Source organism: Oryza sativa, chromosome 4 (assembly GCF_034140825.1).
Source record: "Oryza sativa Japonica Group chromosome 4, ASM3414082v1".
Taxonomy (NCBI): Eukaryota; Viridiplantae; Streptophyta; class Magnoliopsida; order Poales; family Poaceae; genus Oryza; species Oryza sativa.
The window spans coordinates 19,542,554-19,550,714 of NC_089038.1; the positions used below are offsets into that span (position 1 = coordinate 19,542,554).

Sequence of the window (8,161 nt, forward strand, 5' to 3'; positions counted from 1 at the left end):
CCAGGTACTATCATCTTGTTGCAATGCAATGCTAATACACCACAAAACAAAAGGAGAGGAGAAAAAAAAAGAAAGGGAAAAAGCTAAACATCTACACTTCTATTAAGCTGACAAGTGTTTGTGGCTTTGTGCATGAATGCAAAGGCTGTGCACTGCATCTTGCAGCATCACAATTCACGCATGTACTACCTAACGTGCTATTCTTTTTTTTTTCTATTACACGAAATACACATAGCCACGAACTACTATACATGTGTGTAAGTCTATAAGAGCACACCCTCTTAAAAACAAATACCGAATAGTTGAGACCAACGATAAATACCTGATCACACTAAACATATCTACCTACCGTGGTACTCTTTTTAACTTCCTTAGCGGTAGGCAGTAGCATGACGTATTGTACATTCATGGAAGAGAAGAGAACACTAACTCAATCAAGGGGGTGTTTAGATCCAGGCGTGTAAAATTCTGGCGTGTCACATCGGGTATTATATAGATGTTGCATGGGGTATTCGGGCACTAATAAAAAAACTAATTATATAATCCATCGCTAAACCGCGAGACAAATTTATTAAGCCTATATAATCCGTCATTAGCAAATGTTTACTGTAGCACCACATTGTCAAATCATGGAGCAATTAGGCTTAAAAGATTTGTCTCGTAAATAGTCTCAATCTATGCAATTAGTTATTTTTTAAGCATATATTTAATACTTAATGCAGGTGTTTAAATATTCGATGTGATAGGGGGTAAAATTTTTGTGTGGGAACTACGTGGGTCCAAACAAGCACAACCAACAGTCTCCTGGGTTACATATGTACAAGCCTATAACTACAACTACAACAAGGCTGTATGCAATTGCATGGATTTGCTAGCTGTTTTGAATGGTGGTTAAACTGGCCTATTTTGCCAGGTGTAACTGCATTTAGAGGTGATTTAATTTAATTTGCTCGCTGTTTGAATGTTGGCTTAAATTGGCCTTTTGTTTTGCCAGGTGTCACTGTATTTAGAGGCTCTAATGAGTCATGATTGTCAGATACATAGGATTTGTTTCTACTTAGCTGTGTGTGATGATGCATGCATGCCTATCTTGATTGGAAAACGCACAACCGGGTTGGATGCACGTACCCATCTTTCTATCTACTAGCTGTTGTGCAGGCTGGAGTGATAACTGAAAACTTTGAAACTTTTGTGAATTGCTTTGAGGAAGAAAAAAAAAGAAGAAAAAAAAAAGTCACTTTGAGGAAGCCACACGAGCACGGCAACAAGCTCTTTGAAACCATGGAAGCTAGCCTTTGTTTGCAGTTTTGTGCAACCCGATGGATGGATGCACTCACCTTCATGCAGATTGGAAAAAGAATTCATCTTTGGTACAATGTACTAGTCCTACCACTCCTACTTAACTAGAAATAAATAAAAGATGATGAGAATTGCCTATAGAAGAAAAAGAAAAGTAAAACCAAAAACCGTGCCATCTCCACAATAAAACTTAAAGCTTAATACATAATTGTACCTAAACGCAAAATAGACCTATTTGAACCGCCCGCCGCCGAATCATCCGACTACCGTAGACGCTACGCATATATTGTTTCTCGAACACTCCAGACGCGCCCCCGTCCAAACTACAACACATTTTCCATCACTAAATACCTCATCCCCCCTCCTAATCTTTTTTCCCTTTAGGTACACCAAAAGAAAAAAGAATATTGAAAACTCCAAAAACATAAAGGAAATAAAAAGGAAAATAAATCCTAGGGGCATAGATAGAGAGAGAAAAAAAAGGAGAGAGAAAGTGAGTGAGTGAGAGAGAGAGATTGAGATGCCAAATCATTTCCATGCGGATCTTGGAGGCGCCCACCCCGGCTACATAAGGTGCCGAGGCAGTGACACCACCACCCCACCCCCCACCACACTCACCAAGAACAAGAGCAGAGCAGAGGAGGAAGAGGAATCAGCCGCCATGGGCGAGGTGAGGACGAGCTCCTTCCTCCCTTCCCCGGCGAGCGCAAAGGCGAGTTCTTGCGCTGCAAAGGCGGAATCTTGATTGTTTTTTGGTGATGATGGTGATTGCAGGAGGAGAAGAAGGAGGCGGCGAAGGCCAAGGAGGAGGAGAAGCCCAAGCAGGAGGAGAAGCCCAAGGAGCAGGAGGAAGGCAAGAAGGAGGAGAAGCCCAAGGAGGAAGGGGAGAAGGGGAAGGACGGCGGCGGCGGCGAGGAGAAGAAGGACGGCGAGGCGGCTGCGGCGGCGGACGCTCCACCGCCGCCGCCGCCGCCGGAGGAGGTGGTGATGCGCGTCTACATGCACTGCGAGGGCTGCGCCAGGAAGGTCCGGAAGATCCTCAAGGGATTCGATGGTAATGCTCCTTTTCTAACCTCGCCTGATTATGTTCTACATTGATGATTGATGCTGTGTTCTTTGCTCCCCTTTTTTTTTTGTTGGGTCGGATTAATCTTTCATGTTCAGTGTCATGTGTGTGTGTGTTCTTGTCTGTGATGTGTGAAATTCTAGTGTTTAATCTGGGCATATGATGTCTGAACATTTTAGGTGGAAATTTTCTTTCAGGGAATGAGAACTCCTTTTTTTTTCTTTTTCTGTTTGTTGGAACTTGTGTTTTCGTTTGGGAATGGAAGCTGGGAAAAAAAAAGAAAGTCTGTTCGTTCATCAGGTCCGAGAGGCATGATGTGCTTAGCAAATTGGTTATAAAAAAAAATTAACTGAAGACTGTGGGTTTTCTCTGTGTGCTGATCTGTGTGGTTCAAGATATATTCTAAGGTTGTTTTCAGAAGAATTCATGTGGTTTCATGGTGGGATTTGGAGGGGAGGTTAGGTGGGGGTAAGCTTTTAAATAATCAGATTCACCTAGTCAATCAACTTCAGATCTTTCTTTTTCAAGAGCCGCACATGAATCCACCCAGTTGATTAATGGTTTAAGAGAATGACTAGAGATCCGAATAACTTTTAACTCGGGAAAGTTGGAGTAGATTCCAAGAGAATGACAGCCTTGAGTATCATGTCCTTCAGTGTTTTGTTCTAAAAAAGCCCAAAAGTGAACCTGATTCCCCAATCATCTTCAGATGCTCAAGATGTTGCAAGTATATCTCTGCATATTCTCCATGTCTTACTACTAGTAGTTGCTATCAAGGGAAATTCAGGATTCTTTTAGCTCAAAAGACTCAGTTTTCATGGGTGTAGCGGTATCGATTCCGCATCCAAAAACTAAAATATATGTTCTTGTGTGTAATGTAGGAGTGGAGGATGTGATCGCCGACTCGAAGGCGCACAAGGTGTTGGTGAAAGGGAAGAAGGCGGCTGCAGACCCGATGAAGGTGGTGGAGCGAGTTCAGAAGAAGACCGGCCGGAAGGTGGAGCTCCTGTCGCCGATGCCTCCTCCACCGGAGGAGAAGAAGGAAGAGGAGAAGAAAGAGGAACCTGAGCCTCCAAAGCCTGAGGAGAAGAAGGAGGTGAATGATCCTAGCAAGTGCTCATAGAGACATAATTACCCTTCATGCATTTTCCTGCACTTTCCATCACCAAATCGGCGGTAATTGCGCCAATTTTGCTTGAACTGTGTAGTTCAAATACTGACATAAGGATATCTCTGTCTCTGTTTGATTTTGAAGCCGCCGGTGATCGCGGTTGTGCTGAAGGTGCACATGCATTGTGAGGCCTGTGCTCAGGGGATCAGGAAGAGGATCCTCAAGATGAAAGGTACTTAATAGCATACATCAAATTTCTAGTACTTTCCATTTCTACTTTTTTTTTAAAAAAAATATCAGCACAAAAGTCAGATGTTTTTCTTCTTTTTTACAGAGTTACACTAGCTTCAGTAGCAATTAGTTTGCTAAAATATATGTTTGATGAATCATAATGTGGCCTGTGATTTAGCAATCTCAAGCGTATCTTGTTCTCTGATGCGGTGATAAAGAGGAGGTACTGGAATCCTCTTTTTAGTGAATGACACAAATTAAAGCCAAAATGTGGGCCTTGTACCTGTAGCTTTTTTTCTTGCGAAAGTTGCATTTTTCCCCCTGAGATAAGATTCATTCCTTCAACTACTTGTCTGACTACAAATTAAATAAAGATCATTTGGATTGTTCAAAAGATATTCTACTCAGCATCACATGAGTCTAGTGTCAGGATCAATGATACTTCTGAATAACCAAATAACTCTCTTTCAAATGTATATATGCAGGGGTACAATCAGCTGAGCCTGACCTGAAGGCGTCGGAGGTAACCGTGAAGGGTGTGTTTGAGGAGGCCAAGCTGGCCGAGTACGTGCACAAGCGCACCGGCAAGCACGCTGCCATCATCAAGTCTGAACCGGTAGCCCCTCCCGAGAAGGTGGCAGCCGAAGGTGGCGATGAGAAGAAGGCAGCCGAAGGCGGCGATGAGAAGAAGGACGAGAAGGAGGAGAAGAAGGATGGAAAAGAGGAAGGTGGCAATGGTGGCGGAGATGAGAAGAAGGAAGAGAAGGAGAAGGAGAAGGAGGGTGGCAATGCCGATGGCGAGGAGAAGGACAAGGACAAAGAGAAAGACCCCGCCGCCATTGCCGCCGCGAACCTATACCTGCATTATCCAAGGTTCGCATTCCCTGCCGGATACTACCCGCCCGGGCCGGGTTATGCCTACCCACCGCCCTACCCTCCATCCTACCCGCCACCATACCAGCCATCCTACCCGCCATACCCGTCGCACCCTTCGCACCACCCGTCGCAGATCTTCAGCGACGAAAACCCGAATGCCTGCTCTGTCATGTAAAAAGTTTTAGAACCTGGGGGATCTAGAGTGAAAAAGAATAAGAAGAGCACAGGACTGCATAATTTGGAGGGTGTCATTGCAACAATTGCCCTTTGAGCAAAGCAAAGCTAAAATGGCAGCTTGAAGAAAGTACCAGGCTTTTTTGGGGGTTAGGTTTCTTTTTAACTTTCTTTTGTAATTTTAACCCTTTTCTTTCATCTGGTATAAACTACAAAGCAAGTCTGGACTTCCTTGTCAGTTTATGGATGCTATCTTATGTAGAATTTTGCTCTCTGTACTGTTTCACCTTCAAACTAATGTAAAAACTGTACTATACTAGTATAATTTTTAGGTGTACCTTTGGTTCCCTGTCCTAATGGGCTCCATTTTTACTCATGAAACCTGAAACCTGAAGTATTATGGTGGTGAAAAAGGAGGATTTCACTGAGGGTAAATGGTGTGAAGTTTCTGGAGTGATGATGCCATGATGGTGAAATTGCAAAAGGTAGTAGTAGGAGACAAGTGCTTGTCATGTGCATGTGTCATGTGATGGGTCCATTTTTTGCATGACACAAAATCCTAGGTGGATTGCAACTTGAAATTTTTGATGCTCTCCCTATTTTTGCCCCAAGAGTAGCCCAATTGCTTTGGAGTTTGCTGTGAATGTGTGACTGTGAGAGAATGCCTCAGCCTTTCCCATCATGACAGCATGAAGTGTTGTGACTTCCATCAGGGTCATTGGCAATATGATGAAGTCACCTGTTCCTTGTGATTCCTTTGTACTGTCACCGGCCTACTGTTAGTGGATATGTGTCTGCTTTCAGGTAAATTTGCTACTAGCACTACTACTTTATCACCACACTGATTCCATTTTTAATCCCCTTCATCAAGTGGGTTGATGATGACAAAATTGCACCCCCAAGAATTGAAAGGCATGTGGTGCATTTGCAGCTAGCTGGTGAAGGGGGAGACTCAGAAACAGTATCAGATACTCCCAACTTTAAGTTCAATAATTTTGTAGCTCTTCATTTGGTATATTTGCATGGATGTCCTCTCAAGAATCCCACGGTGACTGTGACGCCGACGTAGATAAACTCGGTCTTATTCTGAATCGGAATTTCACACCAAATAGTTCAATTCACATGGGGAACTAGAAAAAAAAATACTTCTCATGTCTCAATATGGCCTTCGTGTTTATAACAGAATTCCTATTTCGAGCGCACCTAATTAATATCGAGCGATATATATATATATATTCAATGTTATGGTCAATTATAGAATGGAATATATGAAGAAAACCTAGTGATATGGTGGGTGGTGACTAGGATGGAGAATGGCCAAATGGGGGCAGCAGTTGGTTCCTGCATCCACATCATCTAATGCTTGCTGCCTACATAACTTAACTGAACTCCTCACAACCCCCATCATTTCTTAATTAAACGACCAACTTGCATATGCTTTTTTCTCTGACAAAACAGTGGCATTAATCCCTGATGCCCCCACACTAATCAAAAGCACATTGCACGCCCAGGAGCCACTAATCTACACAGTGCAAACACATGCAAACCACTGCATTATGTTTGCTTGCTTCCCAGCTTAGTAGTAGCAGCCTTTTTGGGATCCTAATTCAGTGAGCTAAGCTAGCTTACACTGTTACACTGTAAAATCCAAGTGAGGACATGCAATGCCATGTGCAGATAACTGGTCTTGTCTCACTGTACTGGCCTGGGAATTGAATGTGGCATCACATGGTGAAGCAAACAAAATTAGGGCAGATTGAAAGCATGTAAAAAAACAGGCAGTCAGGGCAGCTAGGGGTTTTTTGAATTTTCTTTTTGGAAGAGTTTTCATCATCCTGTTTGCAGATGAACTGGCACATGCATGGTTTTTAATTTGAAATCATTGCTAGGTACAAAAAGGTTTTAATGAGAATGGTGGGGGGCCAATGAATGTGGGCATGTTTCAAGTGTACCAGCAAACAAGCAGGATAATATGTGGATTCAAAAAACTGCATGGATGCACACTGATTTGTTTACATGTGGAGGTTATATGGATGGTCCCCAAAAAACAAAAGGCCCTGCCATTTTGAAATGAATACATTCTGCCCACAAGATGATCTGGTTTGACAGAATCTAGGATCTGATCTTGTTTTGTTTTAAAACTAATTATTTGGGGAGCAACAGATCTGTTGCTAAAAGATTTTAGCTTTATATGGCACTTAAGTGAGCAAGACATGGCCAACCCAAAGGAATTAGTAAGGGGTTGTTTAAATTATAATCAAAATAAACCTTACCAAATTTTGGGAATGTCAAAATATTGGCAATTTGACAATATTGCTAAGTTTTGACAGAATTTCTTATGTATTTACCAAAGTTTGGTAAAAAAAATTAAATGGATGCACATCTTTAGTAACTTTAAAAAAAATTAGTATGATTTACCAGAAATTTCTTCGGAGTATTTTGTTAACCTATTTCATTTTTTTAAAAAAAAAACCCCTTAAATGACCTCTCTTTTTTTTAGATAAAAACTTTTTAGTCTCTCACCACCTTGGGTGGCAACATATTAATGAACCCCAACACGTACGTGAGAGACTACATATAGCAAGAATTTGGTGAAGTAACCCTGGATTATTACAACTCTGCATTCATGCCACTCAACCATAACAGTGGACTACAATTAATTTACAGTGGAAGCAGTGACAAATTAAAACATACTTTTGACTAAAAAAAGTTTTGAGTGGCGAAACGAAACGAGAGAGAAACTTTTTTAGTAGCAGAAGATAATGAACAGCATGCATGTTCAGTGGTCCAAACAAGAGAAACACACATAAAAGTGATGCCTTTGCGTTGCTCGAGTCAACGTAGACACTAGAGAGCCCTAGAGGCTGATGCTGGGATTAACACAAAGGTACAATTAAGAAACAACTTTTTCTCTATTAGCCCCTAAAAGCGCAAAGGTTGATTGGGTGAATATATATTCATAATTCACCCCAGAATTAAAGTCATGCATTAAAAAAAAGACGTAAATATTAGAGAATGATCTAATATCAAATAATTATGAGGGGTGAGGCTTTGAAGGCAGGCCATCTAGCCCACCACCTTGTGGAGCTAGCCGAAAAATCCGTGGGCATATCTCACAACTTCACTACGGCACAATCTTTTATCCTATTGTTTTTATTATATATTTTGATGTCTAATACTCCCTCCTTCCCTAAATGTTTGACGCCGTTGACTTTTTTAAACATGTTTAACCATTCGTCTTATTCAAAATTTTTTATAAAATGTGTAAAACTATATGTATACATAAAAGTATATTTAACAATAAATCAAATGATAGAAAAAGAATTAATAATTACTTAAATTTTTCAAATAAGACGAACGGTCAAACATTTTTTAAAAAGTGAGTATATAAACAAACTGAATGC

General features: G+C 41.3%; 1 protein-coding gene across 1 annotated transcript; it reads left to right on the plus strand.

The window, feature by feature from the left end:
- The first annotated feature begins 1,816 nt into the window (after window positions 1-1,816).
- Window positions 1,817-5,094, plus strand: LOC9272556 (heavy metal-associated isoprenylated plant protein 7). Its single transcript, XM_015778089.3, has 5 exons — window positions 1,817-1,969; window positions 2,074-2,353; window positions 3,247-3,461; window positions 3,621-3,708; window positions 4,193-5,094. Exons 1-5 carry the CDS (start codon window positions 1,820-1,822, stop codon window positions 4,756-4,758), a joined length of 1,299 nt encoding a protein of 432 aa, XP_015633575.1. The 5' UTR covers window positions 1,817-1,819; the 3' UTR covers window positions 4,759-5,094.
- The last annotated feature ends 3,067 nt before the right edge of the window (window positions 5,095-8,161 follow it).

What these genes read in the sequence shown, in the direction of transcription:
- LOC9272556 (XM_015778089.3), top strand. Translation starts at nt 1,820, where the DNA reads ATGCCAAATCATTTCCATGCGGATCTTGGAGGCGCCCACCCCGGCTAC. An exon ending in AGCCTGAGGAGAAGAAGGAG is followed by an intron (nt 3,462 to 3,620) that starts GTGAATGATCCT and finishes TTGATTTTGAAG; the next exon opens with CCGCCGGTGATCGCGGTTGT. An exon ending in GAGGATCCTCAAGATGAAAG is followed by an intron (nt 3,709 to 4,192) that starts GTACTTAATAGC and finishes GTATATATGCAG; the next exon opens with GGGTACAATCAGCTGAGCCT.